The following is an 18,380-nucleotide window of genomic DNA, read 5'->3' as shown; positions in this document are numbered from 1 at the left end:
TTCATAAACCTGTTCGGGTCATTAACAAAGCATCTTAACTAAACACCGCTTCGAACAAGAGTTTAATTATTAATGTTAGTTATCAAACATAACATAGATCGGGATGTGCACTATGAAGAGGCACCGATCAATGGGTGCCTTGATCGGTCATGTCTAAATGACATGACCGGTCAAGACATCCATTGACCGGTCCTCTAAACATATAAAGCCCGATATGAATCATTTGGAGAAGACATAAAAAAAACGTAAATGATCTCTCTCCTTCAGCCTGCAAACGAAACAATAAAATATTAGACAATATTATCACATATATATAATAGTTCTTTTATTGCAATTGAATATAACTTTACATGGTATCAAAGCCAAGTTGATCGAACTTGAGGCTATTCAATTTTGTGAACAATTTAAGAACAAGGTTATATACTACATCACATTTCTCCAATGGCCAGCGCAATCAGATTCGAAGACAGACTCGGAGGTGGCGATGATTTTTCAGCCTGGAAGTTCAGAATCCAGATGATCTTAAAGGAGAACAAAGTGGATTCATTTGTTCAAACTAAAAATGATCGAACTGAAAATGAACTTGACAAAACCGCATGGATTGAAGGAAATGAAAAAGCAATCAAAATAATAGTTGATGGGGTGAGAAATAAACATAATGCCCATCATAAGAAAACATCAGACAGCCTATAAAATGTTCAAAGCACTTGAGAGCACATTTGAGATATCAAATGCAAGTCGAACTCTGGTATTAAAACGAGAAATAAATCATATCACCATGAACAAGGGGGAGACAATCAACGCCTACTTTATGCGGATATCAATTCTAGGAGATGATCTAGCAACTCTGGATTACGAGATCCAAAGCAAAGAGTTAACACTCATTGCTCTAGATGGGTTGCCTAGTGGATGGAGTACACAAAGAAACGGGACTCGGACTCGGCTCGGACTCGCCAAGGCCGACTCGGACTCGGACTCGGGACTCAGCGTCAGACTCGGCTCCAGACTCGGCTGGACTCGGGAAAGTGAAAAACTCAAGAAATTTAGAGATTTTTAAAGATTTAAAACTTGTTTCAGACACCCTTTATTGAATACACCTTAAAGACACAAAAACATCATTAAACTCCGCTCATTTGATTACATACACAAGTATACATCAATCACATAAGCATAAACGCAAATTGTAGCTGAAGAAAATAACAAACATAGATATATAAATATTGTCAAATGTATACAATATTACAAAACTCATGGAATAAAAAATCCATGTCATCATATGATCATCATCAAATGTTTCATACAAATACCAAAGGTAAATAGTAAATACTAAATACAACTACAAGTGTACAAGCCTATGGCTCAGAGGGCCGTGCACCCTCTCGCCCTGGCCCCCTGCGAAGGCGTTTAAAGTAGGTCCTGGATGATTCAGCAGCCATAGTCGCTCCCCGTGACACCATGCCATGCTCACCAACATCAGGAACAGGCCGAACGGCTGTGTCATGCTCACCAACATCAGGAACAGCTGTGTTACTCTGAGTCTCAGTATTTCCTGTCTCTGCTCGTGCTCTCTACTCCTCCTCTGCCATGGCTACAGCCTCAGCCTCTATATCTACCTGGTCGATCCAATCAATGTCATCATCACTAAATACAGCTGTAGGAGTCCCAGGAGCTGTCTGATTCTCATTGGCCCACTCTGCTTCAAGATCAACCTCATCTAGAATGATAGGAGACATGTCAACTGTTGCATTCTTTCTCATTCTCAGGTGGAGGTTGTAGTGAACAAAGACGAGATCATTCATCTTCTCCACAGATAATCTATTGCGCCTCTTGGAGTGTATGTGCTCAAACATACTCCAATTGCGCTCACAACCTGATGCACTGCATGGTTGGCTCAAGATACGAATGGCCAACTTCTGAACATTTGGTGTCTCTGGGCCAAAAAAGTTCCACCAATGATCTGAGTTTGAAATGAGAAAAATAAATAAAATCAGTCTCACTCATGAACTCATTTAACAAGTTACAATATAGTATTGAATAAAACTAAAATTAAGCCTAACAATTTATTTTTACCTGGCATCATAGTTGTCCTACCGTCTTTGGCGACAGGACGAGAGAAGGTCTCCCCTTGTGCATCTAAGAACATCTGTAGCTCTCGAAAAAGGTCTGTCTGAGAAGTACCAACAGGTCCCATCTTCTCCATGATTGCATATAGCCCATTAAGGACCTCCGCATCAACCTTGAAAGAAGGGATAAAACGGAATGCAGGATTCAGATAATAGGCTGCCGCATGGATGGGCCTATGAAGCTGATGATGCCATCTCCTATCAATGATCTCCCAAATGGGACCATACTTGCTCTCATCTGCTCCATAGACGAATCTGATGGCCTCCTTCGCCCTATCCATGCCCTCATATATATAGCCCATTGCGGGCTTATCTCCATCCGCAACTCGCAACAAAACCACCAAGGGCTTAACAAACTGCAAAATTGAAAATATTGTGTAATTTAGAAAAATGAGCAAATAAGAGAATACATATAATAAGTTATAAAACATGAAGTTAAATTGTAGAATTTATAAAAAAATTACCTTCACTATCTCATCACAAGGGACCCAAAAGCCTTGCTCATAAAAAATGCAGTCTGCCATCTCTATCCCTGCAGGGGTGGTAGCATAGGATGAGGAAGACCACTCCTCACCAACAATCATACGTCTCAAGGCAGACTTAGACCTAAGCATGGACTGCAATGTGAGGAAGTTTGTGGCAAATCTTGTGATTCCTAGACGATGCAACTCCTTCTGCTCTGTGTATTGTCTCATAAGAGCCAACACCCATGAATATACAAATTTGCAGACATTTCTTGCCCTTTCTACACATCTCTTGACCCATGGGATTTTTCCAATATCCTCCAACATGAGGTCAATGCAATGAGCAACACATGGAGTCCAAACTATAGATGGGTGCCTCTCCATCAATAGTCTACCTGCAGCAACATAATTTGTTGCATTGTAAATTGTAATTAATGGAGGTACAAACTACAAGATAGTAATTAATTTGCAAACAAAATTAGTTTGTAATCAAAAGTTTACCCGCAGCAACATAATTTGCTGCATTGTCGGTCACCACCTGTACCACGTTCTCCTCACCCACATCTTCAATCACCTCCTCTATCTGCTCACATAGGTAGGTGGCATTCTTGCAATGGGCGGAGGCATCAATGGACTTGATGAAAATGGTGCCCCCTGAAATAAAAAAATAAAGCTAGGTCAATGATCATTCAATAAACCATTAGATAAAAAATAAAAAATTAAAGACTATATGAAACTAAAATTAATCAATCACCTGCGGAAGAAACAAGAAAATTAAGGAGAGTTCTATTTCTCCTATCCGTCCAACCATCAGTCATGATGGTGCAACCTTTAGTGCTCCATATGTGGCGTTGTTCATCTAAATCCTTTTTCACATCATCCACCATTTGAGACAAAATGGGTCCCCTCAAATCACTCTCACTAGGGGCTTTGAACCCCGCCCCGCATATGGTAATGGCATCAACCATTTGTTGCCAATAAGGAGACCTGTCGCAAAGAAACTCAATGAGATAAGTTGAGTATAAAAATTCAATGAGATAAGTTAAGTATAAAAATTAAAACAATCAAAGTTAGTAAGTTAGTAAAACATTCACCTGGCTACAAAGAATGGAATACAACTGTAGCTCCAAAACCTGCCAATTGCCATTTTAGCAGCATCATGGACCTCCTTGTTCCAACCCATGCTCTCAAGCGACGGTTGGGACCCAGGAGTAGTGCAAGGCACAAAGAAGGAATCCAACCTAGATTTACGAATCCTAGGTCCAATGGTAACATTCCCACTACAACTACTAGTGGTAGGAGCATGAGAAGTGGCGGTGGCACTGCCACTTATAGAAGCAGAAGCAGAAATGGAAGCACCAGCAGTAGCAAACTGAGTGGGATGATATGGAGGTAAGGAAGAAGGGCCTCCAACACAACCTAACTGTGTCCCTCTTCCTAAAACTGTCTCTCTCCCAATGGCCGCTCGATCCTCCTTTTGTTTCTTTTTTCTTTCAATCTCCTCAACCATTACATAACAATCACGTATGGCCTCAAAGACTGCTTTTAGGCATGGTTCGGCATCATGTCCACGCACACCAACAATATGGTATTTCAGCCTATATATACCTCCATGGAATATTGTTTTGCAAAACATACATTTTGTTTGCCCCTTTCCTTGCCCTGGAAAATCCTCACGATATTTCCAAGCAGGGTCCTTGCTCATGGGGGGTCTAGAAGCTGAAGTAGACATTTTAGGATAGTTTTGTGAAACTTGAAGTTGAGGCAAATAATAAAGTGAAGTTTGCTGCAATAAAACATTACAAATACAAAATAAAATTAATACATACATTCAAAAAAACTAAAGTAGGGTTTGTAAATTTTATTTTTTTTAAATTGTAGGGTTTGTCAAACCCTACAATTTAAAAAAAAAAAATTTACAAACCCTACATATAACCCTACGTAGTACAACTACATACTACATGCTACATACAAATTACAAACATACAAAAGATCTTGCATACAAGAAAATGTAAAACTTTCAAAATAAATGAATAGAAAATGGAATTTTTGCATACAAGAAACAAAATAATATTCAAAAAAACAATCTTACCTCTTACAACAAACTTGAAATGAGCTGCAAACTCTTCCTATCCAACTCTTGATGCACCAAATCGAAACACAATGCAGCTCCAATGTGACAAATTGAAGAAAACTTGAGCTTCCTCCTTGCTGGTTTTTCTTCTATGCACCCTTGTTTTTCTTCCCAACTCACTTTACTCTTCCTTTTTTTGCAAGTGAATGAAATGAAAGTCACTTTTAGGGCTAGAAGACAATTAACATTAAAAGACGGATTTAAAAAAACTTTCCAAACTAATTTTTTTTGGCGTTTTAACTTATGCCAACGCTGGCCGAGTCCAGGGCTTGGGACTCGCCGAGTTTGGTGAGTTTGGGCCAAACTTGCCAACTCGGCGAGCCTGACGAGTTTACTCGCCAGACTCGGCCAAGTCCGAGTCCGAGCCCCTGGGACTCGGCCAGCCTGACTCGGACTCGGACTCGCCGAGTCTGGGCGATTTCGGGCGAGTCCCGTTTCTCTGGGAGTACATTCGTCCAAGACATCAGTGAGAGGTCCAAGTATCCTAAGTTTGAAAGATTAAGGGACGATTGTCTTTAAGAATTATCAAGATTCAACAAGATGGGAATAAAACAAAAGAACATAGATGAAAACCTTCGAGTCCTAAATAATAGCACAAATAAGACAACCAAGAAGAAGCAATTTAGGAAGAGGAAGGGTCATCAAAGCAAGAACACTTCAAAGAAAGACCTATCACATATTCAATGCTATAGGTGCGATAAGTTCGGACACTTTGTTGCAAAATGTCCAGAGAGCCAAACAAGCCACATTTGCCAGAGCAGGAAAATCTAAAAGAGAAGATGACTCCCAGAACTATGTCCTCTACTCAGCACTTACAAGCCATGCATCAAATTGTAAAGCGGAAAAAACGAACCCTAGTCGTTCTCCCCTCCCCAACTCCAAAGAGAGAGAAGGGGGAGTCACTAGGGTTGATTGTTTTCACTTAGGAGAGACTTTACATTCAAAAGAGGGGTTGAAACCCACAAGATCCAATCCCACGCAATGCAAGATTGGATTCTATATGAGTTTCAAGGGTTGTGATAGCAAGGATACCCTCTTTTGTAAAGAAATGTGGAAAGAATGATTGAACTAGGAATGCATGTAAAGCAGGAAAGATTCGCTTATAAATAGAGAAAGGGATATGGGATGAAGCTGCGGACCTGGAATTAGCAGTAAAATGTCGAGACGGTGCTGTTCTGCAAATTCGAGCGAAAGTTGACGGGACGATGGCGCCCGGCGTGCACACGGTCCTCCGAAAAATCCGCGAAATGAAGGTGGATCTGTTCGTACCTGCAACCTACACAAAGAAAAGAGAGGACGATTGGGGGGTTAGGGATGAGGGGTTTGCCTTTAGGTCAAACCCCGGTTTTGGAATTAACCAAGAAATGAGAATGCTGTAAATGTAAATGTTTGTAATGTAAACAAGTACTGATACCTTGTTGTAAGAATGTTTGTATTCTTACATGCGAAGGTGTAAATGTTGTTGTATGTTGTATGTTGTAAGTGATCTCCTCTTCAATGGTTGAATCCTTGTCTTGAATGCAACACTTAGCCTTGAATGGAGACTTAGAATGATCAATTGCTTGAAAGAAATGCTTGAATGCTTGAATGTTTAAATATCCTTTCCGCGTCTTGTACACATATGTCCTTCCTCCCCAAAATGGGAGAGAAAATGCAGTTTTTATACTTGTCAATTAGGGTTGAAAGACTGATTTTCCCGACCTTAGGCCGACCAGGAAATATTATTTTCCAATTTGCAAACTTAAAGACCCGAAGCCCCAAAAGAGACCGGGCCCAAAATAGGGCCAGGGACCAGGGTGCTGGGCGCCATGATCCCACCTCCAGGGACAGCGAGGTGCAAGGAGGATCAGGCCAGGGTGCTGAAAAATGCAGTTTTTGGTGTCATGAACAAGTTTCGGGGTCTCCATTCAGGGTCAGTGTTGCGCCGCCATCGTGAAGACCCAAATGCAGTCAAAATTGCAAGTGTCGCAATTTTAGGACGCTACATTTAGCCTCCACTTTAGCGGGAGTATAAGCGTACGCTCATACTTCCGGTAAAGTACAAGGAAACAACATTGAAAAACTTTCACCACGTCAAGGAGGCAAGATACACCAAGCCCCCAGTGGACTAAGGATCTTACGACTTCGATTGACAAAGTAAAAGGGAAGATCACGAGGGAGAACCATGACTGTCAGTAGTAAGGTTCCCTCACTATGAGTCATGCAAGAAAGATATGAAAAATTTTCAAGGCAAAGCTAAATTTGTCAAGAAATTTTCAAGTATCTTGAAAAGATATGAATGGGATGTATGCCCCACTACGTTAAAGCGATCGCACACGCCTCACCGAGGGTGATTGCTTTAAGGTAGTGATACATATAAGAAATGAGAAAGGAGCACGTTATCACAAGGATTTAGCCCCCAAGTGTGAGAAAAGCCCAAGGATAATAGATACAAAACACAAAGCACAAGGTGACTTCGCTTTCCTTGGGGTCAGTACGGTGTATGATAATTCATGTATATCATATGTATGTATGCATAATTGTTCTTCATTCCCCAATCAAGGAAGGTCACCTAGAAGAAGGGAACACGTGTCTATTGAGTCAACATGAGAGAGACCAAAAGAGATCTCAATGTTTTGCATCGTCCTCAAGTAGACAACACTAAGGACAACAAATAGAAGAATGAGAATAACATATAGAAGAAGTGACAAAAGACAGGAGGAGAGAGTCTGCTATGCTAATGAACTAGTCTAGCACGTCATCTACCCCCCGATCTTGCTGATCAATATTTCGGGAAGGTAGGAAACACGCTAGAGGAGGAACATCCAACACAACAGATGGAGCTATCACAAGATCCAAACAAGGGCTATGTTCATGTTCCGAGCCACGTTGTTTTTGTCTAGGAGCTAGGATAAGTGCTTTAGAAAATTCGTTAGATAGATGGTTATCAACATCAACATATTCATATTCACTATCAGAATGAACAGGAGTAACATTTTCATCATGAATAACATTTTCATCTATATCATCATCAAGATTTATAAAAATAGGATCTTTAACTCGCATAGGATCAAGACCATCATGCATCTTATGTTTAGGAGATTTTGGCTCAATCGTCGGCTAAGGAGAAAATGGAATAATATTAGTTGAAGGTGTTTTTGGGGATTGCAAAGTTTGAGAAGCAGCTGCCTGAGCTCTAAGATGACGCTTTCGTCGGCGTTCACGTGTAGAACGATTTCGTCTAGTCTTAGTAGGAAGTTGCGAAGATTGAGGAGGAGGAATGTTCTCATCCTTATCACTTGGATGTTTAGGTTGTGGTCTCTTAGGTTGAATAATAGGAGAAGAGGAAGATCTCTTCTCTCCATAAGAGGAAGGAGGAGGAACTGCTCCATATAAAGGAGGAATATTTGGTTTAGGAAGGAGACCAAGTCCATCATGACGAGGAGGTATAGGTCTACTTTTAGGAAGTTTATTAGATATAGGCATAGTCACATCCATAGGAATGGGTTGGGAATTTTCTTGAGGAAAGACATTAGTTTTATCTTTCAAAGGAAGAACTTCCTTCTCAAGAACGATAGGAATGTCAAGTTTGGGTGTTCTAGGTTCACTTAGAGATAGGATCATATCTTTCTTCCACTTTTGATAAGATTTGAAAAGATGATCACTTCGCGGAGGAAGAGATTGGAATTGTTTAGGCCAAAAGTAATCAATAGGAACGCTAGAAGTTCTTTCAGCTGGTTTAAAGAGACTATGATTGACAGTAACAACTTCACCATTATGGGGAAATTTCAAACACTTGTGAATAGGAGAAGCAATAGCTTTCATGGAAGATAGCCAAGGATAGCCCAGCTTCACACGAAATTGTTCAGATGATGGAATAATAGCAAAGTCCACATCAAGGGATTTGTTATGGATCTCAATAGGTAATGTAATAGAACCAATTGCAAGAGAAGAAAATGCATCAAATAGTTTCACAACCACATTTGTTTCATCATAGATCACTTGATTCAATTGCAAAGTAAAAAGAAATTCTTCAGTAATCACATTAACCATACAAGAAGGATCAATAAGCACTCCACGGCAAGGTGTGTTCTTGACTTTTGCAACTATAAATGAAGGACCATCAGGTACCCTGATAGTTTCACTAGAATCAAAGGTGATGGAAGGTTCTTTAGGGATTTTCTGTTTCTCTACAAAGTTAATCACATTCGGAGTCATAGACACAAGACTATCAGGTGAGAAAGAGGAATCAGTAGTATCAATCGCATTAGAGGTATGAGAAGGTAATGGATCAGTAAAAATCTGAAGATTTTGGTTAGGAGGAGCTACAGATGTGTTGCCTTTATCATTCACACCAGAAACAGAGATAGTATTATTATCAATCAAATCTTGAATTTTACCCTTTAAAGCAAAACATTTTTCAGTATCATGCCCAGGATGACGATGAAATTGACAAAAAGATTTGTTATCAAAACAGGGTGAGTTAATCTTTGCAGGATCTATTTGCCTTATAGGAGGAAGAGTAAGCACATTTTGTTCCAATAACTTATTCATAATACTATGCAATGATTCATTCAAAGGAGTAAACTTTCTTTCTTTCTTGAAAAACTTAGAAATAGGAGGCACACCTGATGCCGCATTCACATTGTTGTTGATGATGTTTTCATTGAATTTAATAGACTCTCTGTTCGGTTTAAACTTCCCAAATGGTTGTTGACTACTATCACCCTTATCACTCAGAGCCATAGGATTTGCTTGTTCCATTTGACTCACAGTCAGTTGATAATTGTGAAGAGTTGCGCACAACTGTTGGAAAGAAGTAAACTCAGAAAACAGGAGTTTTTCTCTAATATCTTTTTGTAAACTAGAAATAAAGATTCGTTGAATATCATTGTCAGGCACTGGAAAAGAAATTTGAGCATACAAATGCTTATATCTACCAATGAAATCAGTGACTTTTTCTTTAACACCTTGTTTACAATGCATTAAATCAATCAAAGTAACTTTAGGACTTATATTGTTTTGAAATTGTTGAATAAAAGCATTTGCAAGTTGTTCAAAAGAAGTAATAGAATAAGAAGGCAACGAGCAATACCATTGTAGGGCTTTATCTCTTAATGTTCTAGTAAACAGTTTTGCAAGCAACCTTTGGTCATAAGCAAAATCAGTACATATTGTTTGAAAGGTCTTAACATGTGTTAGAGGATCACCCTTACCATTATAAAGCTACAAATGCGGAATTTCAACATGTTTAGGGGGGATAGCTCGAACAATGTCAAGAGAAAGTGGGCTCGCAACGTCAAATGTGGGCACACTAAACTTAGATTGATTCATAGAGGCAATTTGTTGCTGTAAAGAGGAGACAGTTTGTGCAAGATTGTTAATGGTCGCTTCAGTCGAAGAGTTCATATTAGACGTGTTAGATTGTGATGGAGGTGTTATGTTATTGAAAGAAGGTAGAGATTAAGGTGGTGGGACACTATGATAGTTAGTCATAGGAGATGATTGGAAAGGAGGAACACTACAAGGAGGAATGGAAGGGTTAAATGAATTGCCCCCTTGCGTCATGTTCATTTGTGGAGATATAATAGGAACACTCATTGAAGGAATGAATGAAGAAGTTGGATTGAATGAAGGAAGAGGGTTGATTGAAGAAGGAGGATTGCCCCCATGACTAGTGATCATAGGAGGAATGCCTTGTATTGAATTAGTCATTATGTTTGATGTAAAAGTAGGTACACTAGCAATAGGAGTTGTCAAAGGGATAGAATGATTGTCTTGAGTAGGAGGTTGTGTATAACCTAAAGTTTCAGCACAACTCTTCATAGGCATCACATTCGAATCCACAATGTGTGCAATACCACGCAAAATATCAATTCCATTCTTATCACTTTGAACCATACTTTTTAGACCCTCAATTAATGAAAGAGCTTGACTATCGGGGTATTCTTGAGACATCCATTGTCGAAAATCATCAAATTGGTTATCCAATTTTGAAAGTTGTTCTACAGAAACCTCATGGAGAGCTTCTTCATCATTAAGAGGATTAGAGGAATTACCCATGTCCTCATTAAATAGGCCATTCAAATTAGGTTCCATCTCCTCGGTAATTAAACCTTGGAAAGACTTAATTCTAAGGCTTCGTCTAACGGGAATAGTGTAAGTAGGGCTTATTGTTGTAAAACTCATGCACTAGAGAGAGAGAGATTTTGAATTTTAGAGGTAGCAAATTTCAATAAAATCAGCCAATCTCCTAGATTTAAGCTGTTAAATGCAATCAGGAAAATCTCCCGAAATTTCGGAAAAAATGTCCGGGACCGTGGCGAACGGAGTGCACACGGTCCTCGCAACTTTTTTCGAAATTTTCAGGGATGAAAGTTATGATGATTTTAAAGCTAATATGAAAAAATTGAGTGATTTTATGATCTGTAGATAGGCCAAATTAAAGTTGCAATCTCAAAATTGAACCCTACCAAGATTGTTGAAAAATGTAAAATTTGAATTTTGAAAAAGAGAGGGAAACTGAAATTTTGAATTTTATGATTTTAGAGGGAATGCTGAAAGCAATGCAAGTTTCGAAATTTAAAAGTTGACTCGATTTCATGCAAAATTCGAATTTGAAAGTGGAAATCAAAGTTGTTGTAATTAAACACTTAATTTCAAAAGACACAAATTGTAAAGATTTGAATAAAGCACTGAAATTTCGAATGAATGCTAACACACTTTTCAGATTTAGGACAGTAAGGAACACAATTTTGATACAAATTTCAATTTCAACAATTTTTGAATGATTAAAAGCCTCAATCCAAGCAATCGCTAGACCAACTTTGACTTTAATTTTGAAGGTGTTAAAATTGATAAAATCAACCAAAATTCTGGATTTTAGCAGAAAAATACAGTAAGATCTAGCTCCCGAAATTTCGGAAAAAATGTCGGGGACGATGGCGCTCGGGGTGCACATGGTCCTCGCAACTTTTTTCCAAATTTTCAGGGATGAAAGATATTGTGATTTTATTGCAGAATCCAAAATTACAGCCGATTTGGAGGTGTTTTGATTAGTGAAATTATCAGTGAAAGGTTGAATCAAGAAGGTTTTAAAAATTAGGGTTTTGACATTTAACCACTTAATTTTCAGAATTAAAGCACAAATATGAATTGACAATTTGCAATAGAAGGGTAGATCTGAAACAAGCATTAACAATTAAACATTTCACAAGTTTAATTCCTAAAAAGAAAATTTTACGGTTTTTATGCAATTAGCCTCTAAAATTTGCAAAAGATCAAACATGGAAATGTAATTAAGGAAACAAAATGAGGATGTTCACGTCAGGTTCACCAAAATGTAAAGCGGAAAAATCGAACCCTAGTCGTTCTCCCCTCCCCAACTCCAAGGAAAGAGAAGGGGGAGTCACTAGGGTTGATGGTTTTCACTTAGGAGAGACTTTACATTCAAAAGAGGGGTTGAAACCCACAAGATCCAATCCCACGCAATGCAAGATTGGATTCTATATGAGTTTCAAGGGTTGTGATAGCAAGGATACCCTCTTTTGTAAAGAAATGTGGAAAGAATGATTGAACTAGGAATGCATGTAAAGTAGGAAAGATTCGCTTATAAATAGAGATAGGGATATGGGATGAAGCTGTGGACCTGGAATTAGCAGTAAAATGTCGAGACGGTGCTGTTCTGCAAATTTGAGCGAAAGTTGATGGGACGATGGCGCCCGGCGTGCACACGGTCCTCCGAAAAATCCGCGAAACGAAGGTGGATCTGTTCGTCTCTGCACAAGGATTCCAGATCTTCAATTACAGCCGCGTACCTGCAACCTACACACAGAAAAGAGAGGACGATTGGGGGGTTAGGGATGAGGGGTTTGCCTTTAGGTCAAACCCCGGTTTTGGAATTAACCAAGAACTGAGAATGCTGTAAATGTAAATGTTTGTAATGTAAACAAGTACTGATACCTTGTTGTAAGAATGTTTGTATTCTTACATGCGAAGGTGTAAATGTTGTTGTATGTTGTATGTTGTAAGTGATCTCCTCTTCAATGGTTGAATCCTTGTCTTGAATGCAACACTTAGCCTTGAATGGAGACTTAGAATGATCAATTGCTTGAAGGAAATGCTTGAATGCTTGAATGCTTGAATGTTTGAATATCGTTTCCGCGTCTTGTACACATATGTCCTTCCTCCCCAAAATGGGAGAGAAAATGCAGTTTTTATACTTGTCAATTAGGGTTGAAAGACTGATTTTCTCGACCTTAGGCCGACCAGGAAATATTATTTTCCAATTTGCAAACTTAAAGACGCGAAGCCCCAAAAGAGACCGGGCCCAAAATAGGGCCAGGGACCAGGGCGTTGGGCGCCATGGTCCTGGGGGACCTGGGCGCCATGGTCCCACCTCCAGGGACAGCGGGGTGCAAGGAGGATCAGGCCAGGGTGCTGAAAAATGCAGTTTTTGGTGTCATGAACAAGTTTCGGGGTCTCCATTCAGGTTCAGTGTTGCGCCGCCATCATGAAGACCCAAATGCAGTCAAAATTGCAAGTGTTGCAATTTTAGGACGCTACACAAATAAATCTAACTCCTGGGTGATGGACAGTGGTTCATCCAGACACATTACAGGGTTTAGAGAAGTGCTAAACTCCATGACAGAGGATAATAAAGAGCAAGTAACCATCGGAGATGATTCCTCACATCCAGATAGAGGAATTGGTTCCTGCACCATCAAACTGAAGACAGACATATCATTGCAACTCGAAGGAGTATTGTATGTCCCCGGCATCAAGAGAAATCTAGTCTCCATATCAGCCCTAGAAGATAACGGATACAGAGTAACCTTCATGGACAACAAAGTGTTGGCTTGGCTGAGAAACTCTTCCATCAAGAAAGCTAAAGTCATTGGTCAAAGACGAGGCTATTTGTATGAGCTGTGCACAGAGCCCAACCTAGCCCTAATTCATGAAGCAACAAATGCAAATGAGGTCTGGCATAGAAGACTAGGCCACCTGAATTATAGAGCTTTGTCATCTATGGGAAACCTTGTCACAGGTTTACCTAAGTTGCAGCAATATCATTCAGAGGCATGCAAGGGATGTGCCCTAGGTAAAAATATCAAGGGTGCCTTCCATAATAGTACTAGGAAAACAAGCAAAGTATGAGAGTTAGTTCATTCTGATGTATGTGGACCCATGTCCGCTCCCTCTCTAGGAGGACGTTTGTATTATGTAATTTTTGTTGATGACTACTCTAGGAAAACTTGGATCTACTTTCTGAAGTGTAAAGAATCAGAAGAGATCCTTAGTAGGTTTAAAAAGTTTAAATCACTAACAGAGAACTACACAGGTAACAAAATCAAAACCCTAAGGACTGATAATTGGGGGGAATACACATCAGAATTATTTAGAGATTTTTGTAAAAACTCAGGGATTGAGAGGGAGTTAACAATACCTTATAATCCTCAACAAAATGGGGTAGCTGAGAGGAAAAATAGGACAATTGTAGAAGCTCCCAAAGCCATGATTCTTGATCAAAATCTAAATATCAATCTTTGGGCAGAAGCAACTAATCAATCTTTAGGCAGAAGCAACTAACACTGCTGTGTATATACAAAACAAATGTCCTCACTCCCATCTTGACGATAAAACTCTTGAGGAAGTATTTACCAGACTAAAACCAGATATCAGCCACCTTAGGATATTTGGGTGTCCTGTCTATATATATGTACCTAAAGAGAAAAGACTAAAACTAGAACCTTCTGGAAAAAGGGGAATACTTGTAGGATATAGTGAAACATCTAAGGGCCTGGTATGAAAGAATTGACACCTATCTCTCAGGACTAGGTTTCTATAAAAATGATGCAGATCCTAATCTCTACTACAAAAGAAATAAAGGTGATATGCTAATGTTGATTTTATATGTGTAAAGCGGAAAAATCGAACCCTAGTTGTTCTCCCCTCCCCAACTCCGAGGAGAGAGAAGGGAGAGTCACTAGGGTTGATGGTTTTTACTTAGGAGAGACTTTACATTCAAAAGAGGGGTTGAAACCCACAAGATCCAATCCCACACAATGCAAGATTGGATTCTAAATGAGTTTCAAGGGTTGTGACATCGAGGATACCCTCTTTTGTAAAGAATGTAGATAGAAAGATTGAACTAGGAATGCATGTAAAGCAAGAAAGATTCGCTTATAAACAGAGATATGGATATGGGATGAAGTTGCGGACCTGGAATTAGCAGTAAAATGTCGAGACGGTGCTGTTCTGCAAATTTGAGCGAAAGTTGAGGGGACGATGGCGCCCGGCGTGCACACGGTCCTCCGAAAAATCCGCGAAACGAAGGTGGATCTGTTCGTCTCTGCACAAGGATTCCAAATCTTCAATTACAGCCGCGTACCTGCAACCTACACACAGAAAAGCGAGGACGATTGGGGGGTTAGGGATGAGGGGTTTGCCTTTAGGTCAAACCCCGGTTTTGGAATTAACCAAGAAATGAGAATGCTGTAAATGTAAATGTTTGTAATGTAAACAAGTACCGATACCTTATTGTAAGAATGTTTGTATTCTTACATGCAAAGGTGTAATGTATGTAGTATGTTGTATGTTGTATGTGATCTCCTCTTCAATGGTTGAATCCTTGTCTTGAATGCAACACCTAGCCTTGAATGGAGACTTAGAATGCTCAATTGCTTGAAGGAATGCTTGAATGCTTGAATGTTTGAATGTTTGAATGTTGCTTCCGCGTCTTGCTCTTGCTTATTTTCTTCCTCTCTTTCTTTCTTACCTACCTCCTCAAATGGGAGGGGAAATGTGCTTTATATACTTGTCAATTAGGGTTGATAGACTGATTTTCCCGACCTTAGGCCGACCAGGAAACATTATTTTCCTATTTGCAAACTTAAAGACCCGATACCCAAAAGAGACCAGGCCCAAAATAGGGCCAGGGACCAGGGCGCTGGGCGCCATGGTCCCACCTCCCGGGACAGCAGGGTGCAAGGAGGGATCAGGCCAGGGTGCGGAAAAATGCAATTTTTGATGTTGTAAACAGGTTTCGGGGTCTCCATTTAGGTTCAACGTTGCGCCGCCATCGTGAAGACCCAAATGCAATCGAAATTGCAAGTGTCGCAATTTTAGGACGCTACATTTAGCCCCCACTTTAGCGGGAGTATAAGCGTACGCTCATACTTCCGGTAAAGTACAAGGAAACAACATTGAAAAACTTTCACCACGTCAAGGAGGCAAGATACACCAAGCCCCCAGTGGACTAAGGATCTTACAACTTCGATTGACAAAGTAAAAGGGAATATCACGAGGGAGCACCATGACTGTCAGTAATAAGGTTCCCTCACTATGAGTCATGCAAGAAAGATATCAAAAAATTTCAAGGCAAAGCTAAATTTGTCAAGAAATTTTCAAGTATCTTGAAAAGATATGAACGGGATGTATGCCCCCCTACGTTAAAGTGATCACACATGCCTCACCGAGGATGATTGCTTTAAGGTAGTGATACATATAAGAAATGAGAAAGGAGCACGTTATAACAAGGATTTAGCCCCCAAGTGTGAGATAAGCCCAAGGATAATAGACACAAAACGCAAAGCACAAGGTGACTTCGCTTTCCTCGGGGTCAGTATGCTGTATGATAATTCATGTATATCATATGTATGTATGCATAATTGTTCTTCATTCCCCAATCAAGGAAGGTCACCTAGAAGAAGGGACCACATGTGTCTTTTGAGTCAACATGAGAGAGACCAAAAGAGATCTCAATGTTTTGCATCGTCCTCAAGTAGACAACACCAAGGACAACAAATAGAAGAATGAGAGTAACACATAGAAGAAGTAACAAAAGAGAGGAGGAGAGAGTCTGCTATGCTAATGAACTAGTCTAGCACGTCATCTACCCCCCGATCTTGCTAATCAATATTTCGGGAAGGTAGGAAACACGCTAGAGGAGAAACATCCAACACAGCAGACGGAGCTATCACAAGATCCAAACAAGGGCTATGTTCATACCCCAAGCCACGGTGTTCTTGTCTAGGAGCTAGGATAAGTGCTTTAAAAAATTCGTTAGATAGATGGTTATCAACATCAACATATTCATATTCACTATCAGAATGAACACGAGTAACATTTTCATCATGAATAACATTTTCATCTATATCATCATCAAGATTTATAAAAATAGGATCTTTAACTCGCACAGGATCAAGACCATCATGCATCTTATGTTCAGGAGATTTCGGCTCAATTGTCGGCTGAAGAGAAAATGGAATAATACTGGCTAAAGGTGTGTTTGGGGATTGCAAAGTTTGAGAAGTAGCTGCCTGAGCTCTAAGACGACGCTTTCGTCGGCGTTCACGTGCAGAACGATTCCGTCTAGTCTTAGTAGGAAGTTGCGAAGATTGAGGAGGAGGAATGTTCTCATCCTTATCACTTGGGTGTTTAGGATGTGGTCTCTTAGGTTCAATAATAGGAGAAGAGGAAGGTCTCTTCTCTCCATATGAGGAAGGAGGAGGAACTGCTCCATATAAGGGAGGAATATTCGGTTTAGGAAGGAAACCAAGTCCATCATGACGAGGGGGTATAGGTCTACTTTTAGGAAGTTTATTAAATATAGGAATAGTCACATTCATAGGAATGGGTTGGGAATTTTCTTGAAGAAAGACATTAGTTTTATCTTTCAAAGGAAGAACTTCCTTCTCAAGAATGATAGGAATATCAAGCTTAGGTGTTCTAGGTTTGCTTAGAGATAGGATCATATCTTTCTTCCACTTTTGATAAGATTTGAAAAGATGATCACTTCGCGGAGGAATAGATTGGAATTATTTAGGCCAAAAGTAATCAATAGGAACGCTAGAAGTTCTTTCAGCTGGTTTAAAGATACTATGATTGACAGTAACAACTTCACCATTATGGGGAAATTTCAAACACTTATGAATAGGAGAAGCAATAGCTTTCATGGAAGATAGCCAAGAATAGCCTAGCTTCACACGAAATTGTTCGGATGATGGAATAATAGTAAAGTCCACATCAAGGGATTTGTTATGGACCTCAATAGGTAATGTAATAGAACCAATTGCAGGAGAAGAAAATGCATCAAATAGTTTCACAACCACATTTGTTTCGTCATAGATCACTTGATTCAATTGCAAAGTAAAAAGAAATTCTTCAGTAATGATATTAACCATACAAGAAGGATCAATAAGCACTCCACGGCAAGGAGTATTCTTGACTTTTGCAACTATATATAAAGGACCATCAGGTGCCCTGATAGTTTCACTAGAATCAAAGGTGATGGAAGGTTCTTTAGGGATTTTCTGCTGCTCTACAAAGTTAATCACATTCGGAGTCATGGACACAAGATCATCAGGCGAGACAGAGGAATCAATAGTATCAATCGCATTAGAGGTATGAGAAGGTAATGGATCAGTAAAAATCTGAAGATTTTGGTTAGGAGGAGCTACAGATGTATTGCCTTTATCATTCACTCCAGAAACAGAAATAGTATTATTATCAATCAAATCTTGAATTTTACCCTTTAAAGCAAAACATTTTTCAGTATCATGCCCAGGTTGGCGATAAAATTGACAAAAAGATTTGTTATCAAAAGAGGGTGAGTTAATCTTTGTAGGGTCTATTTGCCTTATAGGAGGAAGAGTAAGCACATTTTGTTCCAATAACTTA

General features: G+C 39.6%; 1 protein-coding gene across 3 annotated transcripts in view; it reads right to left on the bottom strand.

Annotated features, from left to right (window-relative positions):
* Positions 1-18,380, bottom strand: part of LOC131040273 (uncharacterized) — a 102,916-nt gene that overhangs the window by 61,800 nt on the left and 22,736 nt on the right. Inside the window, exons 1-6 of one of the 3 annotated variants that reach the window (XM_059207729.1) lie at positions 3,682-4,386; positions 3,342-3,574; positions 3,089-3,241; positions 2,588-2,982; positions 2,071-2,479; positions 1,187-1,957 (exon numbers count right to left, since the gene is read on the bottom strand). The exons of 1 other annotated variant lie outside the window; for it this stretch is intronic. In XM_059207729.1, coding sequence (XP_059063712.1) covers positions 1,569-1,957; positions 2,071-2,479; positions 2,588-2,982; positions 3,089-3,241; positions 3,342-3,574; positions 3,682-4,319 — 2,217 coding nt within the window. In that variant the 5' untranslated portion in view covers positions 4,320-4,386 and the 3' untranslated portion in view covers positions 1,187-1,568. Of the gene's footprint in view, positions 1-1,186; positions 1,958-2,070; positions 2,480-2,587; positions 2,983-3,088; positions 3,242-3,341; positions 3,575-3,681; positions 4,387-18,380 lie in introns of those variants that run through there. One more of the 3 variants, XM_059207730.1, reaches the window with a different exon arrangement.

The sequence above is a fragment of the Cryptomeria japonica genome, chromosome 7 (assembly GCF_030272615.1).
Source record: "Cryptomeria japonica chromosome 7, Sugi_1.0, whole genome shotgun sequence".
In the NCBI taxonomy this organism is placed as follows: domain Eukaryota; kingdom Viridiplantae; phylum Streptophyta; class Pinopsida; order Cupressales; family Cupressaceae; genus Cryptomeria; species Cryptomeria japonica.
This window is presented reverse-complemented; position numbering and strand designations above follow the sequence as displayed.